The sequence below is a fragment of the Bos javanicus genome, chromosome 14, assembly GCF_032452875.1.
Source record: "Bos javanicus breed banteng chromosome 14, ARS-OSU_banteng_1.0, whole genome shotgun sequence".
NCBI classification, from domain to species: Eukaryota; Metazoa; Chordata; class Mammalia; order Artiodactyla; family Bovidae; genus Bos; species Bos javanicus.
Genome location: NC_083881.1, coordinates 60,674,635 through 60,696,458, shown reverse-complemented (window position 1 = coordinate 60,696,458; position 21,824 = coordinate 60,674,635). Strand labels below are relative to the sequence as shown.

General features: G+C 35.0%; 1 protein-coding gene across 39 annotated transcripts in view; it reads left to right on the top strand.

The window, feature by feature from the left end:
* RIMS2 (regulating synaptic membrane exocytosis 2) overlaps positions 1 to 21,824 on the top strand; it is a 605,437-nt gene that overhangs the window by 391,055 nt on the left and 192,558 nt on the right. For 28 of the 39 annotated variants that reach the window (XM_061439193.1, XM_061439200.1, XM_061439191.1 and 25 more), the window contains 2 exons: positions 10,521 to 10,700; positions 11,602 to 11,711. In XM_061439193.1, coding sequence (XP_061295177.1) covers positions 10,521 to 10,700; positions 11,602 to 11,711 — 290 coding nt within the window. Of the gene's footprint in view, positions 1 to 10,520; positions 10,701 to 11,601; positions 11,712 to 12,532; positions 12,566 to 21,824 lie in introns of all 39 variants that reach the window. The other 11 variants (XM_061439220.1, XM_061439183.1, XM_061439182.1 and 8 more) reach the window with 3 other exon arrangements.

Genomic DNA, 21,824 nt, shown 5'->3' with positions numbered 1-21,824 from the left:
GCTGCTGCTGCTAAGTAGCTTCAGTCGTGTCCGACTCTGTGGGACCCCATAGACAGCAGCCCACCAGGCTCCCCTGTCCCTGGGATTCTCCAGGGAAGAACACTGGAGTGGGTTGCCATTTCCTTCTCCAATGCATGACAGTGAAAAGTGAAAAGGAAGTCTCTCAGTCATGTCCGACTCTCCGTGACCCCATGGACTGCAGCCCACCAGGCTCCTCCATCCATGGGATTTTCCAGGCAAGAGTACTGGAGTGGGGTGCCTTTACCTTCTCCGCTTCATCAGCTACTAAGTTTTAACCCTCTACAGTTTGACATCTATTTCCAGCAATTTGTTTTAAATGATATTCTCCATGGTTATCATTTGCTGTATCTTTTTACACTTTTATCCTTGTTATGTCCTTGTGTCTGCCATTATTAATCTTTTTAGCCTCTCTAATACAGTAACTCTCCTGATTCTCGTTCTACCCCTTGACTGCTCTTCTGTTTCCTTCACTTTATTCCTACTTCTCATGTTCTCAACTTTTTGACCGTATGTTATCCTACATTGTCATCTTTATGACTTTGTCCAGAACTTCTAATACCTAGTATAATGCCTGACACATGACATGCATACAATAAATACCTTTAAAAGAATTAGTGAATCAATGAACAGTGGAGTGTTAATATAATACAGTGACTTCTCAAACTATCAGATTTCTTTATCTGACATATCTGTAGAAGAGTATCGTTGCAACACTTCACAAATTTAGGTCCAAACCTAAAGTTAGGCTCCTTCTTCTCAAGAATTCTTCTATTTCTGTTAATATATCATCATTTCATTTTAGAAGCTGGGAATATCAGCTTCTTTCTTTATTCATTTCTTTCACTTAATTCATATGGCGATTTGCCAAGCATTATATGTAGGGAAAACTCTATCCTTGCTTCCAAAGAAGTTAATAGGCTTTAGAACCAAGAAAGAGCAATTCAAATTCCATCTCAAAAAATAACAAATTGTGTGACTTTTATCAAGTTTCTGTGAGCTTTAGTTTGCTTATTTCAAAAATGTGAGAGATTGACCCACTGTCAAGCAGCAGCAGCAGCAGCAAGAAACAAAGCAATCAACAGAGTCAAACTCAGAGATGCACAGATGTTGGGAATATAAGGCAGGGAATTTAAAATAATAATTTCTGAGATTCCTTCTAGCCCTAAAATTATGTTTGTATAATTCCATATAAATTGTACATTGTGGTTTATTTTTCTCATCCATGCCTTCTTCTGTTTCCAACCTTTTTCTACAAGTCAGCCTCTTCCTACTCTAATTTATTCCATATGTTACCCCTGAAGACATCTTCTTAATTCATTACTTAAATATTACCTTTGTTCAGAACTTTTTGGTCAGTCATTGAAAATTAAACCATATCTTAACCTTTTAACTAGACATTTAAGATCTGTATAAACTAACTTCAAACTTTCCAACATTTTGCCATATTCTAATTTCTATAATTTCTGACATTTCCATTTGATTAGTTTTTCCTGTCCAACCAGATTTATTGACCATAAGAAAATTCTATATACAAAGTAATCTAGACCTGTTGCTTCAAAGCAAAATCTTTTTTGTATTAATATTTTGATAGGTCATCCCATACAATGTTGAAAGGTGCTTACTCTAAAGCTAATAGAAAAATGTTCAATGCATATTAAATGAAAGGCCTAACTACTGAACTTTAAAAACTCTTTAAGATAATTAACAAAGGCAGTCTGTAGTCCTATGATAGGCTGCTGGAGAACTGATTGATACAAAATATCAGGAGGTCATTTTGTGCAACAGCATTGTGATGCTGATGTTTTCTGGATAATGATACTCCCATTGTCTGATTCTAGACACACCACAGGAATACCAGTGGGGTCAGAGGTGAGCTTAGCTGCTTGCTGGGCTAAGCTGCTTATCTGACTAGGTCTCACAGCAAGCCAGGTTAAATCTTTGTGAATCTGTGAGCAGGACTCCATCAATGGATAGATCCTGCACTGTGCCCTTCAAGTGCTACTCCAAAGTCACCTCCAACTGCCCACGGTCTGCCAGGCCCAGGACCCCACAGCACATCACATCCTTCTTCACCACAGGCCTACCATTTGATTTCTTACAGTCTTCATCTATCTGCTGATATTTCTCTAGCTTTTCATGCAAGAGATATTCTCCATCTTTTCTAAGATAGTCTTTAATACACCAGTGATACAATATTTTAAATTCCCTGCCTGATAGTCCCAACATCTGTGGATATCTGAGTTTGACTCTGTTGATGGCTTTCTTTCTTGACAGTGGGCCTTGTTTTTCTTGCTTGTTGGTGTCTCCCGTAATTTTTTTTTTTTGACTGTTAGACATCATATTATCATTCATGACTGACGAAGAGGATTATGCTTGAAAATGTGCACACCTCTTGTTCTGTGTGTGTGTCTGTGTATTTGGGAGGGGATGAATCAGTCTTCTAATCACTATTGTATGTGATTTGAACTAACATTATGAAGTAGCAGTGAAGGGCAGCAAGCACCAGTGTATATGAGGAACTTCCACTATCCATGTAAAACTAGCAAAACAAAAGGAATGCTAGTGAATTGTTCAAAGATGACCAATAAATCTATTGAACACGGCACTCAGATATTCTCGAGTAAGGACTATGCCTTATCACATTTACTCCTATCAAACAATATCAATTCATAATTTGGTTCTTCAGAGATACAACTTCAGTTCAGTTCAGTTGCTCAGTTGTGTCCGACTCTTTGTGACCCCTGTGGACTGCAGCACACCTCGTGTCTGACTCCTTGTGACCCCCATGGACTGCAGAACACCAGGCCTCCCGTCCATCACCAACTCCTGGAGCCTATTCAAGCTCATGTCCATTGAATCGGTGATGCCATCCAACCATCTGATCCTCTGCCGTCCCCTTCTCCTCCTGCCTTCAATCTTTCCCAACATCAGGATCTTTTCAAATGAGTCAGTTCTTCGTACCAGGTGGTCAAAGTTTTGGAGTTTCAGCTTTAGCATCAGTCCTTCCAATGAGTTCAGGACTGATTTCCTTTAGGATGGACTGATTGGATATATTTGCAGTCCAAGGGAGTCTTCTCCAACACCACAGTTCAAAAGCATCAATTCTTCAGTGCTCAGCTTTCTTTATAGTGCAACTTTCAAGACCCACTTTCCCCCTCAGTCAGTCTCTGCCATCAGGAAGCTTCCATAAGCCTCTTATCCTTCTCCATCAGAGGGCAAACAGACTGAAAACCACAATCACAGAAAACTAACCAATCTTATCACATGGACCACAGCCTTGTCTAACTCAATGAAGCTATGAGCCATGCCATGTAGGGCCACCCAAGATGGACAGGTCATGGAGAGTTCTGACAAAACATGGTCCACTGGAGAAAGGAATGGTAAACCACTTCAGTATTCTTGCTTTGAAAACCCCATGAACAATATGAAAACTGAAAAATATAGGACACTGAAAGATGAACTCCCCAGGTCAGTAGGTGCCCAGTATGCTACTGGAAATCAGTGGAGAAATAACTCCAGAAAGAAAGAAGAGATGGAGCCAAAGCAAAAACAGCACCCAGTTGTGGATGTGACCGGTGATGGAAGTAAAGTCCAATGCTATAAAAAACAATATTGCTTAGGAACATGGAATGATAGGTCCATGAATCAAAGCAAATTGGAAGTAATCAAATGGGAGATGGCAAGAGTGAACATCAACATTTTAGGAATCAGTGAACTAAAATGGACTGGAATGGGTGAATTTAACTCAGATGACCGTTATACATCTTTAAAAAGTTTGTTATTTTATGGAATCTTTGAGGACCTAGGAAAGGAAACCATAGGGCTAATACCTTGACAGAATAGCTTGAATTTCTTATAGTTGACAAAACACTTTTAATACTTCACCATCCACTGAAAATAAAATTATTTAGTACAATAAGAATATTGTAGATGGAACGTGATAATCTCTCAAGACTTTAAAAATACATATTTTAAAGATGTATTAATTCACTGTATGTTTAATTGTTCCTGAGTAAATAACCTTGCTTATTTGTGGTTTTGTTTCTGTTGTTTTTTAAAGTAAAAATTAAGTGACAGAATTATAACTATGAATACTTATTTAAATACTCAAAACGTCCTCAAACATTTATATTTTATGTTTTTGCGTGTGCATGTTTACTAATATATCTTTATTGTTCAGTATTGTATTTGTCCCTAGTTTTCTTAAGAAAATTGTGATAATCTTTTCTTCTTGCTATTTACAATAATGACTGTTTTATGATAATACTTCTATAGATAAAGGACCATTTTATTTTTATGATAAAAATAAGTTTATGAGTAATAGTAACATGTTTTTCTACATTAAAGTGTCTTGTTTCTTTCCCCATCAATATGTGTATTATTACCATTTTTACATGTTAGTTAGATTGTTATTAAGTTGGTTGACTCTAGATATTACTGTTTTTTTTATAACCTCATCTACTTTTAACTAACATACATATTTAATGTTTAATTGAACAGAAATGTTCTGATATAAAAAATCTATCATGTCCAAGGAAAATTAATCTATCTTCCACCAAAATAATAAAATATTTCTATTTATACACATGATACAAATATTCAGAAATATTCATTTATTACCATGGTATTTTGGGTCTTCCATTCTCTTAACTCTGGGAGCAATGCTAAAATATATAAACTGGGTTTTAAAAGGTTAAATTTATACATCGCACAATATGATGTACCAGAAAATTATAGTTTAATTATATAATTGCTTTAAATTACTTGATATATCATACAGCATGTAACATATTAATTACCCTATATCTCATTTTTAAATTCTACAATGTGCTTGTTTCTTCCTTCAATTATGTAGTTAATGCTTAGAAAATCTCTACACATTGAAGGTGTTTAATGAAAAGTATAATGCTGCTGCTGTTAATCAGCTTGCTATATTATGTAATACAGATTTATGAAAGTCATGTCTTGCTCCAAATCTGAGATTATACTTTTTGTCCTTCAGAGATATCTCCAAGTTTTTTGTTTTTTTTTTTAATTTAGGATTTCGACCTTACAAGGAAATTATTTCCTTATAAAGAAGAAAAATAATTCCTAAATAGCTTTACTTGTGCAAGCCTATGAGAAAGAAACCCTATTACATTTACTTACCACATCTTTACAATATAAATATAAAATAAATCTGTCTGATTTAACATAGATTCTAAGGCCTGAGTTATGTCCTACGACAATTTTCATTGATATCTGAACAATACTTTGAAGCATTGTGCAGTTTGTTTTTCATTGTTTTAGTAATCTTGGTATTTTTTTTTATCATACTTAAGAGATAGTCTACATCGAGTTTATGTTGATCTGGAATTGCATTATTGCAATGGTTGAATATAAATGAAAGAAAATGCTCACTGGCCTATGCTTCTCTGTGACACTGCATAACTCCATGTACTTGGAGACTGGGAGAAATAAGTGACAAGGATGGTGAAATAAGTAGACAGCTGTGCCAAATACTTGAAAATTTAAAAAAAATTTCAAGAGCAACTATATGAGTGGGAAAATGATTGAAAATGGACAACTTTGCTAGATAATTATAAAATTATTTTCCCCTTAGAAATCAAAATCTGCACATACTATTAAATGATTTTAAAGCTGACCTGATACACTACAAGGTCTTGTTACAATACTGTCAGTCAACATGAATTAGCTTCAGTTGTGGAGGATCCTGTGCAAATGCTTGCAGTTTAGAATAGTAGTCACTAAATAAGCAGAACTATATCCGTATCTATCCAGGTAAATGGCACATAGAAACTCTGAGAAACTCTAAACTATTTTAAGCATATATACCAGAAAATGTAAACTAAAAATAGAGTTATGATAGATATTAAATCACTTTTATAAGATAATCAAATTATTAACCTAAGAAAAATTTAAATTTACAGGTGAGAGTTTCCTGGTGTTTTATATGGCTTGCTTTTGGGCAATCTTGTAAAATCTGTGTCTACCCTTTTTCAAATAATATTTTGAAATGCAGAAAGTAAAATAAATAGGTAGGGTTACAAAGGAAACTATTTATATTGAAATACAGAGCCCAAATTCAGAAACCCAGGTAGGCACTAAAATACTTTATGCCTTGCAAATGGTCATTCAACATGATGGTAAATCATCTACCTACAATGCAGGAGACCTGGGTTTGATCCCTGAGTCAGGAAGATCCTCTGGAGAAGGAAATGGGAACCCACTCTGGTACTGTTGCCTGGAGAATCCTGTGGACAGAGGAGCCTGGTGGGCTACAGTCCGTGGAGTCACAAAGAGTCGGACATGACTGAGTGACTTCACTTTCACTTTCACCATAAAATGAAAACTCACTATTGCACTCATCTCACACGCTAGTAAAGTAATGCTCAAAATTCTCCAAGCCAGGCTTCAGCAATATGTGAACCGTGAACTTCCAGATGTTCAAGCTGGTTTTAGAAAAGGCAGAGGAACCAGAGATCAAATTGCCAACATCCGCTGGATCATAGAAAAAGCAAGAGAGTTCCAGAGAAACATTTATTTCTGCTTTATTGACTATGCCAAAGCCTTTGACTTTGTGGATCACAATCAACTGTGGAAAATTCTGAAAGAGATGGGAATACCAGACCACCTGATCTGCCTCTTGAGAAATTTGTATGCAGGTCAGGAAGCAACAGTTAGAACTGGACATGGAACAACAGACTGGTTCCAAATAGGAAAAGGAGTACGTCAAGGCTGTATATTGTCACCCTGCTTATTTAACTTCTATGCAGAGTACATCATGAGAAACGCTGGACTAGAAGAAACACAAACTGGAATCAAGATTGCCGGGAGAAATATCAATAACCTCAGATATGCAGATGACACCACCCTTATGGCAGAAAGTGAAGAGGAACTCAAAAGCCTCTTAATGAAAGTGAAAGTGGAGAGTGAAAAAGTTGGCTTAAAGCTCAACATTCAGAAAACTAAGATCATGGCATCCCGTCCTACCACTTCATGGGAAATAGATGGGGCAACAGTGGAAACAGTGTCAGACTTTATTTTTCTGGGCTCCAAAATCACTGCAGATGGTGACTGCAGCCATGAAATTAAAAGACACTTACTCCTTGGAAGGAAAGTTATGACCAAGCATATTAAAAAGCAGAGACATTACTTTGCCAACAAAGGTTCATCTAGTCAAGGCTATGGTTTTTCCAGTGGTCATGTATGGATGTGAGAGTTGGCCTGTGAAGAAGGCTGAGCGCTGAAGAATTGATGCTTTTGAACTGTGGTGTTGGAGAAGACTCTTCAGAGTCCCTTGGACTACAAGGTGATCCAACCAGTCCATTGTGAAGGAGATCAGCCCTGGTATTTCTTTGGAAGGAATGATGCTAAAGCTGAAACTCCAGTACTTTGGCCACCTCATGCGAAGAGTTGACTCATTGGAAAAGACTCTCATGCTGGGAGGGATTGGGGTCAGGAGGAGAAGGGGACGACAGAGGATGAGATGGCTGGATGGCATCGCTGACTCGATGGGCGTGGGTCTCAGTGAACTCCGGGAGTTTGTGATTGACAGGGAGGCCTGGCGTCCTGCGATTCATGGGGTCGCAAAGACTCGGACACGACTGAGCGACTGATCTGATCTGATCTGTCGAGTTATATCTCAATCCCTTAGAAAACCTATTATGAAAGTGGGTATTATATATGAGACTTAACCATTGCTGTTTTCAGTTTTCTCAGCAATAATCTTAGTTCTCACCTAGTAAGACATATTTTTAGCCATTTGTGGAAATAGAAGTCTATCTTGACCTTCTACTGTGTTATCAAAGTTTAAAATATGATGATTTTCCCCTTTCTTAATTGTGGTGGAGCATGTCAATACATTTCTAACTTCTACCATGGTTCTTTTCATGTTTCACTTATTAAGCATTTTTATTTTTTATGGAAATCATAATTCATACTTTTGATGAATATGGTGAGAAAAATATAAGTAAAATTTAAAACACTGATTATAGCTTCAAACAACTTTTTACTAAAGAGATTTTTTTTAAGGCATATTTCCTAAAGAGTGACTTCTTTATTAATATTTTAAAGATAATAGTATTCTTTTAAGGACATGGAATGTAGCAACACATTTGAAATAATTCTCTAGATTTCACTCACAATTATATATTTCAATTATTAAAATATAGTGTCAAAGATGTGAAATTGTATATTCTAATATTTCAGTTTCCACTTGGAAAAATTGCCTAATGAAATCAGAATAAATTAGATTTTGCATAATACATGTTATTTAATGAAATAAATTATTGTTATTTTCAGATAATAAGAAATATGAAAATAATGTAAAGATTGGTATCTTCAAAACTAGGTTTAAGGAATCTAAGATACATATTAATATATATTTAGGCTTCCAAGGTGGCACTAGTGGTAAAGAACCCACCTGCCAGTGCAGAAGGCATAGAACCATGAGTTCGATCCCTGGATCAGGAAGGTCCCCTAGCGGAGGGCATGGCAACCCACTCCAGTACTCTTGGCTGGAGAATCCCATGGACAGAGGAGCCTGGCAGGCTACAGTCCAAGGGTCACAAAGAGTCGGACATGACTGAAGCGGATTAGCGCGCGTGCAGTATATAAATATATTGTGTTGAAGATATACAAAGATATGTATACTAACAACATTTGATAGACATTGAGCATTTTTATTTCTAAAGAGAAGTGTTCTCTCTAAAATAGTCTTTCAGGAAGAAAAAATAGAATTATGATTTCTTACCCTGTCAAATTGCCTTTTCATTTCTCTCTTTGATAAGTAATTGAATATTGTGTGTGTATTTACACAGCTTTTTGGACATATTTGGATATACTTATAAAAATACTAAACTTATCTTAAGAAATCAATCATATTATAGTACATGAACATAAAACTAGTTTAAAAATCTTTTGCCTTCATGTTACCATATGAATATAAAGTGTAAGATAATCACAAAATATGTTATAGAGTAAATCTATTATTCAGTTCCTAAAGTCATAAGTCTAAATATCTAAGTGAAAGTTGCTCAGTCATGTCCAACTCTTTGCGACCCTATGGACTATATAGTCCATGGAATTCTCCAGGCCAGAATACTGGAGTGGGTAACCTTTCCCTTCTCCAGGAGATCTTCCCAACCCAGGGATTGAACCTAGGTCTCCTGCATTGCAGGTGGATTCTTTACCAGCTGAACCACAAGGGAAGCCCAAGAATACTGGAGTGGGTAGCCTATCCCTTCTCCAGCAGATCTTCCCAACCCAGGAATCAAACTGGGGTCTCCTGCATTGCAGGCAGATTCTTTACCAATTGAGCTGTCAGGGAAGCCTAATCTAATATCTGCTGGTCCAAAATTGTATGCCATGTAATGAATTACATTTGGAAAATTGTGTCCTTTATATTATTTTTCTTTAAGCACTTGCGGTTTTCATTATCAAAAATAAGATCAAGAGAATTTGTAGGTAAAGTGAAAGTCGTTAGTACATTAGTCTTGAGGCATACTAAAGCTTTCTTTGGTGTTTATAATATATAAGCATTTCCAGTACTGTTGTTACAACTATATGGGGAGGTAATAGTTTTTTTGAGGTATACTTTGGAGTTCTAGAATCAAAACTACTGTTTTGGGGGCTATACTGCAGATCATGGGGTGATCTTAGGAAACATTTACAAATTGCACGTTGGATGTAAAAGCATTATGCTAGACTCCAGGGATACAAAAATTAGTGCTGATAGCTTGCTTAAGTATACTTCTTTAAAGAAGGCTTAAATTTTGATGTTGGATTTATTTCTCATCAAAGAAATCACATTGTTTCAGACTGTTATTATTTCAGTCAATTAATGCTCATTCTGAATTGCATTGGTTGGCATTGTTAAATTGTGATGAGATAAACGATGTAGAATGGTTGGTGTACCCGTTTCCTGAAGAATGATTTTTCTTGTGGACTATGTTTGAATATGGCTACAGACTGCAAAGTTGCACTGTTTTCTCATAACATTTGGATTCAGTCATTTGAATGTTCAGATGTATCAGTATACTACAATTGTGCTGAAAGCCTTTTTAAATTTTACTTGGTATACTGTTTATTAGTATAAACAGCCTTAGCAGCTTGAGAATTAGTGCCTTTATGGTTTTCTTTACTCTTTTACAAATGTTGGGAAGTCATTGAATTCTTTCTGAATAGAATACTTCACATATTTCACATGTTCCATTTAGGGAATTCATTTTGGAAAACAGATAATTTTGTTTTGATTATAACAGAGCAAATCCTATTATCTTCACTGGGAATTGCTATTAAAGGCAGATGTTGGTTCCTTAGGAATTCTTACGGAGTTTAGTGAGAATTAACGCAGCATATGTTGGGGAAGAGAACTTTTTTTTCCATACTCAATAATCTTAAACAATTACCTTTTTCAAAATCAGTTTGATGCATCATAACAAAATAGCAGAAAGGCACTAAAGATCAACTGAGCTGCTTTTTGACTAACGTTTCAGGGATTGTGAAGCAGCAGATAGACAGCCATATCACAGATCCAGATCAACAGAACAGCGGCCTCTCCTAGAGCGGACCACCACCCGCTCCAGATCCACTGAACGTCCTGATACAAACCTCATGAGGTCGATGCCTTCATTAATGACTGGAAGATCTGCCCCTCCTTCACCTGCCTTATCGAGGTGAAAGATAAATCAATCAGACTAACTTCCCCTTTGCCCCACCAGCACATTTTATTTTCCCAGCAGCTAAATGGTCTCTTCTGTCATCCTTGGCTGATCACTAATAACAATCGACACTAACCTTTTCAGTGTAAGCACACTATTTATATTCCGTGGATATAATAGTGTGTGGCTACCATTGTAATTTGTTTATTAACTGTCCTGACCACATTTGTTTTGTGATTTCTCATTTATCAGGAGTCCTGGGTATTCCCTACATAACACACCTCATGGCTATCATGTTCTTCTCCTACAGAATGAGAAATTGTTTGTGTCCATTAGACATCACTTTTGGATAATCATCCTAATGACAGTAGTTAAAACTAGATTTTTAGTTTCTTTCTATCACTATTAATATGTATTGCCCAATATCTTCTTTAGCTGAATTTTGAATTATTCAGGGTTTTACTTGTAGTTTCATGAGATAATTTCTAATAAAGGGATATCTAATATAAGCCTGAGTAAAAATCTCTTAGGATCAAGGGAGGGAGGTTAGTGTTAAAGAGTTTGAAATCTGGTAGAAAGAAATATGAAGCATTATCTTTTATTTTTTGAGCTGTAGGCTTCTCTCCTTGCTTTCATATGGATAGAATTTCAGTTTACATTAATAATTCCATGGATTTTACTGTAAGACTTTGTGTGCATGTATCTGTGTATGTATGCATATTACATAACAGTATAAACATCTTCTGCTATTTAGATAATCATTCAAATATCCATATTTTGTCCTACTTTTCCTAACCTTTTAATCAGCAGCTAAACCTCCTTTAAAATTGCACCATACAGCTATCATATGAACCAAATATATTAAATATATTTAACTAATTCTATTGAAAATGAGTATTAATGATGTATCTTGTAGGTCTCATCCTCGTACTGGGTCTGTCCAAACAAGCCCATCAAGTACTCCAGTGGCAGGACGAAGGGGCCGACAACTCCCACAGCTTCCACCAAAGGGAACATTGGAGAGAAGTAAGTTTTATTTCTAATTGTGTCATATAGGATATACACATGGAAGCTAAGGTGAATCAAGATTTTTTTTTTTACTACCTTTGTATTAGCTTTCTTCTTTTGTTAATTGAATACCTTAGCTGCATTTTTAGTAGTTATATTTGCAAATACATGTATAAATATTCTATATTTTGCATTTAAAATCTATAATATTTGGAGGCAACCTATCATCATTGCTCTTGCACATTTTTCAAATTTTAATAAATGCGTTTTAAGAAGTAAATTTAATGATCTTAAATAAGCAGTTGGATGATATTTCTTTGCTACAACTAAGTTTATGTAATTGTTGATAGTTACATAAAGTTTATTAGTAACTAGCCAAATCAATTTTCACACACTGCAAAGGACTGGTTAGCTGATGCACAACAGTGGTGATCCTTCTCAAAACTGGAGTGCCAGAAAAAGGTAATCATGAATATACAAAGAAAGATGCATGTTGTACTGATATTTTTAATACTTTCAAATTTTTGCATAAGAAAACCCTATTTGCTTATACACAGATAAACATACTCCCCCAAAGGTCTATAAAGTCTTGGATAAAGGACCTCTAAAAGCATGGCCGATAGAATATAATGATTTTTAATGTCATTTTTTTAAATGGTCCCTTTATTTGGTAATGGGATGTGCATTGCCAAAACCAACAAACCAACAAGCATATTTAAGTCACCATTTAACTTCTCTTTAATAGATGATACATTCTGTGCCTTTGGAAATTTCTGTTGTTTTTAACCCCTGTGCTTTGGTTCCCTTTTTTTGTTTTGTTTTTATTTTGTTTTTCCTAGACAATGGAGTCAAGGAGATAGAACCTTATGAAGGTCTGTACATAAAGGAGGGTTTGTTTTGTGCTGATAGCCTTTTTGGGGGGCTATGTGAGCAAAAATAAACCCAACTGCAATTGATGTTCCTTCACTGTATAGACTTTTATTACAGTAAAATTATTGTGTTTTATGATTCTGATAAAGTGTTCAATTTTTGTTTTACTTCAAAAATATACAAAGGAGTTAAATTTCTTTGATTCAGTCAAGTAAGAATACAAAGAATTTAGCTTCTTTTCAATCACAAGGTAAATTTTGCTTTTTTTTTAAATTTGCTTTGACATAAAATTTTATATTTTGTGGAAGACTTTAACCAAAGATGTCAATTGCAGTCTGTGTTTATGTCATTGAGGATATACACCTAGTCTAGTTATAATTATCATCATATATTTTATTTTGTGTTTATGATGATTTTTTAATTATTCAACTTGGCTTTCTAGAAAAGGAAGTTTTTTTAATTAGATAGTGATTGTGCTTCATATTTCCTGCATCATTTTTTTATGTTATAGCAAGACTGTTTATAGTATAATAAAGTTAAATATGTACCATTTTGTTATCAATGCTACGTTATGACTCAAGAGGAAAAATATTGAGTCTTGCTATATGGAATGTCATACATTTACCAAGACAATAAAAATTCCTCTGCTGATTATAGAACTCTGCCGATGATGTTGTAACTTTGAAGAACTGTCAGCTATTTTATTTACTGGTGAATCTCCAGCACGTAGAATAATGCCTGGCACATTATAGGCGCTCAATAAATATTTGTTGAATGAATGCATGTAATATTTATTTACAAATTGAAAAGCTACTTCAAATAGTATAGAAAGTACCATTAAAATAAACTTGTCATTCTATATATGTTTGTAGTAAAACTCACATTTCTATAACCTATTGGTAACACTTTTTTAAGTGTATTGCATTTGGGCAGCAGTACTTTTATTGCCTTACAGAACTCAAAACAGGCTGTATTCTTGTTAGTTGCAGTTGAATGATTTATCAACTCCTATTTTGTGGTCCTTTTTATTTGCTATGTACTATGAACTATAATTTTAAACAACTCAGCACTATTGTGATGGTTATACGGCCTGATGAAAATATTTTAGCAGCATTACTGCAGTCTCTATTATTTACATAAAAATGGGAGTATATAGTTTTAAAAGTACTTTCCATAAGGGAAGTTCTGTAATACATATGGAATATTTGTCTCCTCTCCCCACAAATTTTAAAGATAGAGTTTTGGCATCATCTGTTGTCATATGAAGTCAGAAACACAGTTTATGCCATAATTTTTTCTAAATTCAATTTTGATATCTTCAGTAGCAATATTCTCTTGAAATATGAGTGCTCCATGCTTTGTAATAATAAATATACCAGAAAACTAACATTAGAGCTGATACTTGACATTTTTAATGAGCTTGTCAACAAACATTCTGTTTACTGTCTGATTTTTGCCGTATAGAATGTGTTAAAACTACAGTTTTCCTTTAATGTCCGTAATTGTGACTTTTCCATTTTTATAAATGAAAGAGAGCAAAAAAACTTCTTTTATTCTTTCCAGTATAAATTAAAATCCTTTGGAGAGGGTTTGGTTTTTTGTTTTGCTTAAGAGTGTGGATGATTGTAGCAGTGTTTTCATAAATATTAATATGAAGATTCCAGCAAATACATGATTGTATCATTTAGTTTAGCTTTAATGGCTATATATATTCTACTTTTCTAACTGAAGGTAAAGGTATAATGCAAAATTGACTATTGATTATGGTCTAAATTAAATTATATTTGGATTATCTCTTTAAAAGTTGTCAGACATTGTAATTCAGTGACTGTTTTAGAATCAAAGTAATGGCATGTTTATCTTCTGATTCTGTTCAATAGCTGAAAAATGAGAATGTCCTAGTTTAATTCCTTTTGACTTGGAATATATTTATCTATTAAATTAATTAAAAGCCTTATATGTGTTGGTCTTGACAGTGGTACAATATTAGTTAAAATCTGAGAGAGAAAATGGAAACAATATAAAGAAAGTACAATGTACTAAATCCTGTAAGACATTATTATTTTTAATTTCCCCCAACTTTGATGTACTGCAATTTATAAAAATAAGAATGAGTTTATAATGTTATTTTTTTGTTTCTCTAGAAGAAAAGTTATATTATTTTTCTAAGAATATATCGTTTACAGATGAAGTATTTTGTCTTTCTTACAGTTGTTATGTATTACAGATGTTCATGGGCCACAATTTCTTTTATAAATCGAAGTTATCATAAAAGGAGACAGTATGATAACTTATTCACAGTATACTTACTTGTTTCCCTAACATGTCAGAAACTTGTTAAAAAATAATCTATTCAATTCCTTATAATCACTCATTGTATCATGAATAATTTGAAAGTTTTTGTTTTATTTTATTGAGGAGTAACAAATGTACGTGTCTGGTCTTATCCTTTCCTTTACTTGTGCATATACAGAAGTTAATGAAGAAACTAGACATGTGGAAGAGCAGGGGGGAGAAAAGCAGGGTGAAGAGATCAAAGCAGGTCTGTCTGTGTGTTTAAAATAAATAATCGAACGTTTTAGAAGTATGACTTTTCTATTTCATGAAGACGTTAGGCTCTAGATTTATAATCTGGAATAGAGAACAGATTGTTCAGTCCTAATTTTAAAATACTTACTTAATTTTATTGATGGAGAGATATTACATGAGCTAAGTAACTTATCAGAATATTTAATTGACCTGTTTGAACATTCTCCTTGTTGTTTAAATCAAAGTGAAATTATAGACAATGCATCTGACCAAGGTTTATACCTATCCTTTACCCCAGCTTTACATTCAGTTCGTGCAGTACCTACTGAAACACTGTATTTTGCCACGTGTTTCATTGAGTGCAGATACACTAAAGTCCTAGATTCTCCTCCCAACAAGTTTGATTTTTTAGAGGTAAATTACAAGTAAATTTGGGAAGAATATAAATTTTAAAATTTTAGTTCTTGAAACTTTTAGAAACCATCATAATTTATCCATAAAATTTTCTCTACAATAAGGTCAGGGACTCCCCTGGTGATCCAGTCATTAAGAATCTGCCTTGCAATGTAGGGCATGTGGGTTTGATGCCTGCTTGGGGAACTAAGATCCCACATGCCATGGGGCAACTAAGCCAAATGAAAAAAAAATGAACAATTAACCGTAGGTTCCTCTTCATCCCAGCTCAGTATTGCTCTAATATTTATTGACAATCCTAATTTCTCTTCAAAGAGTCCTCCTTCTACATGGAATGAAGACACTTCATTTTGGTATTTTTAAGCCCCAATTATGTTTACATATCATAATTTTTGCTTTATCAAAATGTTTATGAAAGGATTTAACTCAGCAGTATATTGTGTTCATGAATAGTAGTGTGGACTCTACGTGCCTTTTGTTCTCTCCTTTATCTTGTGTGAAAGCAGTGCCACTCCGTATATTGTGCATAAGATACGTTTTCATGGGTGCATTCTTACAGTAGTGATTGTAGTCTAAGGCAGAAAACCCCTTAAGCTGCAACTGCTAATTTTTAATAATGATTTTTAATGTTATAAAGATGAGAAAAATTATCAGTGTAAATCTGGTCATGAAAACAAAGGCAAGTTTAGATTCCTAGATATAGAAAAGTGTAAATATGTCTGTTCTGAACATATCAGATACTAACTACTAGAATGTAACACATCTTCCATTTTCCTGAAGTGCTTTAGGAATAACTTTTTTAAGAGAATACTGTAAGAATGAGCTTCATTTTAATTCAGCTGTATAGTTAAAGTTTCCCTGCTTGCCCATTGCTATATTTCTGAAACTAGTCCATACAAATACTGAAGGTCTTTCAATACCGTTCAAGAATTGGCGTTTGCAGTAAAGTCATTGTTTGGGATATCATTAGTTTGGAGACATCAGCAGTAGTTCATTTTACTTTTATTTATTTTCAACTTAATTATAAGGAAACCCATTCATTGAGCCAGTTTGTCACCTATGCTTGATTCTCAAAATCAACTTAATTAGTAAATTATATTCATTCTTAAATTAGAATAAACCATAACTGTAATCTTCCTAACATCAAATGACTTGTTATTCTTCATTTTATTTTTATTATAGGCTAAGAAGGGTATACTTTACTCTTTAGCTCAGTACTGCAAGGTGTCATATTTAGTGCATGGGTTTGTTTCTCTAGTGTGTGATATCATCTTTTGTGGTGTGCTTGATTTTATTTGGGTTGTTAATGACCTTAATTATTCACTGTTGTCTGTTTTCAATGTTATAAAGACAATGAGGGAGAAACACCAAATCCACCTAATAATGGAAAAAAAGGCAAGTCTAATATGAAGTTAATAGTGCATTAATATATGTTAAATATCCTGTATTGACATTTGTGATGTGCATGAATGTGCTTTCTTTACTTAAATAAGTATAAATACAAGTGTAGTCCCAGCTTAAGTTATCCAACGTTTTCTGCTCTTTTAAAAATATATTTCTGAATACAAAAATTTTTTTGAAGTACCTACGTTATTATTGGATCCTAGTATAATCTTATTTTATTGAATTTATGGCATTAAAAAGTTTTACTTTATTGGTCATAATAAGGAATTATGACCAATAATAAGGAGATTCTGAGGGAAATAGTGATGGTTGTATTATTATGCATTTAGAAAAACAGCATACATAGTTTTCAATCCAGAAATATTTTTTAAATTGAACTATTTAAAACTATTTTAAAGTAAAAATGAACTTAATCATAAGTTCAATAATATTAAACAAATTTATAATATTTGTAGATTTTTCACAGGTTTAAAACTAAAATTTGTAGCTTTTCAATCTTACATGTAAAGGTTCTAGTGACAATGGTTATTGGGACCTCAGTCACTTACGTTCATTATTTATTTTATCATTTATATAAAACGCCTCTTGACTGCAAAACCTCACCGTTGTGATGTAGACCAATCCTACTCATGATATAGTTGGACCTAGAAAGAGTTATTGATGAAAATTTGAAAAATGAAAACTCTGTATATTTTACTTAAGACTAACTCTCATTTTTATTTAGTTTAATCTTTTCATCTTCTACTTATAATTAAGGTCTAGGTGTCTAATATTTCTTATTGGCATTTCTTTTGGGAGAGACAAATTTAGTATTTATTTTGAATCTCATATTAAAGTTCACGAGTAAGATTAAGGTAGGAGGTTGTTTTTTTAATTGCCTAAAGCATGTTTGTGGATCAGTGAAATTTATAGAAATTAAACTGTTGTTACTTTGTTCTTTTACTTATATAGAAAGAGAAAACAGTGAATTTTAACTAATGAAATACTTTCACCAGACTTTTTTGTTTGTTTCCTGACCTCTAATTGACTGTGAATATTGTTTGTTTTTATATATTAATTTTTATTTTATGTTGGAGTATAGTTGATTCCAGGTATAGTGAATTCCAGCTGTAACTGTGTGTTAGAAATGCTCAAGCATTGAGTTCCTCATTGATGGACTTTCACCATCCTCTCTTCTGATTTAGTATGGAAAGGGAAGAAATAATGAAGCTAACTTTATTCTGTCTCTTGGTGTGAAGGGCCCACATATCATTTTGGAATAGATGTAGTGTATGTTGCAGATTATTGAGATATATGATCAGCCAGAACTTCTCCATTAACCCTATATTAAAATCAAATTCTTTGGTTCATGAAATTGGTTTCAATTTTCTCAAATAATTATTTACCTAAAGGCAATCCTTTTTGATACATTGCTTTTCATACCTCCAGTGAGTTAAAATGAGACAGCTTATTCCATAGCATCATACTGCTAAGTCGCTTCAGTCGTGTCTGACTCTGTGCGACCCCATAGACGGCAGCCCACCAGGCTCCCCCGTCCCCGGGATTCTCCAGGCAAGAATACTGGAGTGGGTTGCCATTTCCTTCTCCAATGCATGAAAGTGAAAAGTGAAAGTGAGGTCGCTTAGTCGTGTCTGACTCTTAGCGACCCCATGGACTGCAGCCCACCAGGCTCCTCCATGCATGGGATTTTCCAGGCAAGAGTACTGGAGTGGGGTGCCATTGCCTTCTCCGTAGCATCATACTACAAAACTCAAAGAACAAAATAACAGGCGAGTTTCTAGTTTTTTTCATTATTCATTCTTCCTACAAAGAATTTATGCATTCTTTCTACAAATAAAACTATTATATTCCAGTCTCCTTTTGGGGGTACTGGAGATATACTAGTGTACACATAAAACAAGGTACTTGCCTCATTGTCCTTATATTTATTAGGGGAAGCAAGTGATAAACAATGTATCATATAATTTCAGATACTGACATTTACAAAGAAAAAATAAATCAGGATAATGGAATAGGTAGTGTTCTAGAGAGTAGGGTAAATGATTCCTGATAATTTTTTCTGAGAAGTATGTCATATTTGAGCAGAGACTTGAATTACCATTGTGAAGGTCTAGGTAAGAAAAGGGTATCTGGCAGAGGGAACAGCAAGCATGAAGGGTCTATATGGGAGCAAGTTTGACTTGTTCGAGGAACAGTAAAGAGGTCAGGTGAGTACTACAGAGTGAGAAAGGTGGAGAATGATGGTAGGTATGGTCAGAAAGGCTGGGGAGGTGACCCATATATGACCTATTGATCACTGTTAGGACTTTGCTTTTCACAGAATGAAAAAGAAAGATTTTTATTAAAGTGACACAAAAACTGTTTCTTTAAAAAAAAAAAAATCAGTTTGATTGTTAGGTTGAAAATAACCCGAAAGAATGAAGATTAGAAACAAGGAGAGCTAGTAGGAGGAATTCCTAATAACCCAGGAAAGAGGTAATGGTAGCTAACTTATACCAGAGTAATAGCAGTCGTTCCATTCTGGATAGATGTGCAAAGATAGAACCAACAGAGTTACCTGATGGGGTAAGAGAGATGCAGTGATAACATCCAGGTATTGGCCCGGAGTAGTTGGAAGGATATGGAGTTTCTATTAAATGGTAGAGGGAAAAACTTGAGAAAAGTAGAGTTGGTGGGAATATCAGGTGCTCAATTTTAGATATAAGATAGATATGTTGTTAGACATGTAAGATATGATGTCAAATAGGCAGTTTGAAATGTGTTCTGGATTTTACTTTAGAGATTCAGACTATGTAGTTTTAGATTTATGAGTTATCCTTATAAAGAGAGACTTAAAACCATGATGCCCATTGAGATCACAAGAGATCACAAGTGTAGACAGCTAAAAGAAGTCTGAGGACTATGAACTGAGCTATTCTTATTTAGAAGTTGAAAGGATGAAGAAACAAGAAACTTAGAAAGAGTAGGAGGAGAGGTAGAGGGGAAGCCATGGATTCTAGCGTCCTAAGTGCAAATAAAGTACTTGAAGCAAAGAGAATTATCAAGAAGGTAAAATCACTCAATTTAGCAAATAGGAGACCATTGTGTTAACCTTTTTTTAGAGAAGTTTTGGTGGAGTTGTAAGGGGTAAACGGCCAATCGTTGTTGTTTAGTTGCTAGGTCATGTCCAACCCTTTTGCGATCCCATGGTCTGTAGCCCACCCCACCTCTATCCATAGGATTCTCCAGGCAAGAATAGTGGAGTAGGTTGCCGTGTCCTCCTCCAGGGGATCTTGCCAACCCAGGGATCAAACCCGCCTCTCTAATGTCTCCTGCATTGGCAGCCAGGTTCTTTACCATTAGTACCACCTGGGAAGCTCCCCGCATTGGCAGGTGGAATCTTTACCTCTGAGCCAAAAGGATGATTAGAGTGGATTAAAAGAAAGAAATGGAGGTTTTTTGCCTGGGAAATCCCATGGACAGGGGAGCCTGGTGGGCTACAGTCTATGGGGTTGCAAGAGTCAGACCCGATTTTGCAACTAAACCACCACCACATAGACACCTTTGGCTATAAAGGGAAGAAAGGAAATAAAAATCTGGACTAATGGGAAAAGTCAGGGGAGCAAGCAAGAATACAAGAAAGATATGTGGGAAACTTTGTGCTCATTCTTTGACTTGTAAATCTAGATCAGCTAATTTGTTCTCTAGAGTCATCTGCCTATAGTTTGCCAAGATATGTATCGTGTTCTGTAGCTTTGTTCCTAGATCTAGAATCAAGACTTAGATTTGGAAGGAGCCTTATAAATCTGATAAAACAGCTTTGCTTCACTGATAAAAGAGCATAATCTATAGGATTAGCTTTCTTCCGTGCACGTAGGAGCAGATTTCTAGTCATGACTCCCTGTGTTATACATGCACATACCATGCCTTTTCAGATGAATGGCATTTTCCTTGCACGTGTTTCAACCATGTGTGTATGTGTGTTTTAGATATTAGTCAAGTTCACCTCAGCCAATAGCTGCTATTTCCAATTTGTTGTACTAGGCAGTCATTGAGAATGCAATGATCAATAAGATACATTTCCTGCTTTGGGGAGTTCCCAATAATAATTTGATGATAAAAACAAATAAAACATAGTTGGTAAATTTACAACATATTACTTACATAGAGTCTCTTAAGATTGTGATACATACAGAGGAAGTAAGTTGTGAAGTGTTCTGGGCGTGTTTTCATGCTAAAATATTTTCCCACTGCTTGTGATAGTACTTCATATTCTGATATTCTTTAATGGCTTAATTATTTTAATACTATAAAACAGAATTTCCAGAACACTGAAATGTAAATTTTCCTGAGGGGACTGATCTGAGTTATTATTACATAGAAATTTCAAAGGAAACAAGTTAGAGCCTGTGAATGGAGAAAGTCAAGTATGGGGACAGAGCTGCTGGAAAATGTGGATGAGTATTTGGTACCTTGGGAGGGTGATCATGATAAACTCTGCCCTGAAGTAGCCCCTTGTGAATGGGCTTCCCTCACAGCTCAGTTGATAAAGAATCCACCTGCAATGCAGGAGACCCCAGTTCGATTCCTGGGTCGGGAAGGTCCGCTGGAGAAGAGATAGGCTACCCACTCCAGTATTCTTGGGTTTCCCTTGTGGCTCAGCTGGTAAAGAATCTGCCCGCGATGCAGGAGACCTGGGTTTAATCCCTGGGTTGGGAAGACCCCCTGGAGAAGGGAAAGGCTACCCACTCCAGTATTCTGGCCTGGAGAATTTCATGGACTATACACAGTCCATGGGGTTGAAAAGAGTCAGACATGACTGAGCGACTTTCCCTTTCACTTTCTACTCTAAATAACATTCCTTGCTATGTAAATATGCTATAAATTAACTTCTCAATTTAGTTTATTTAAATTGCTTACAGTAATACTTGTCAC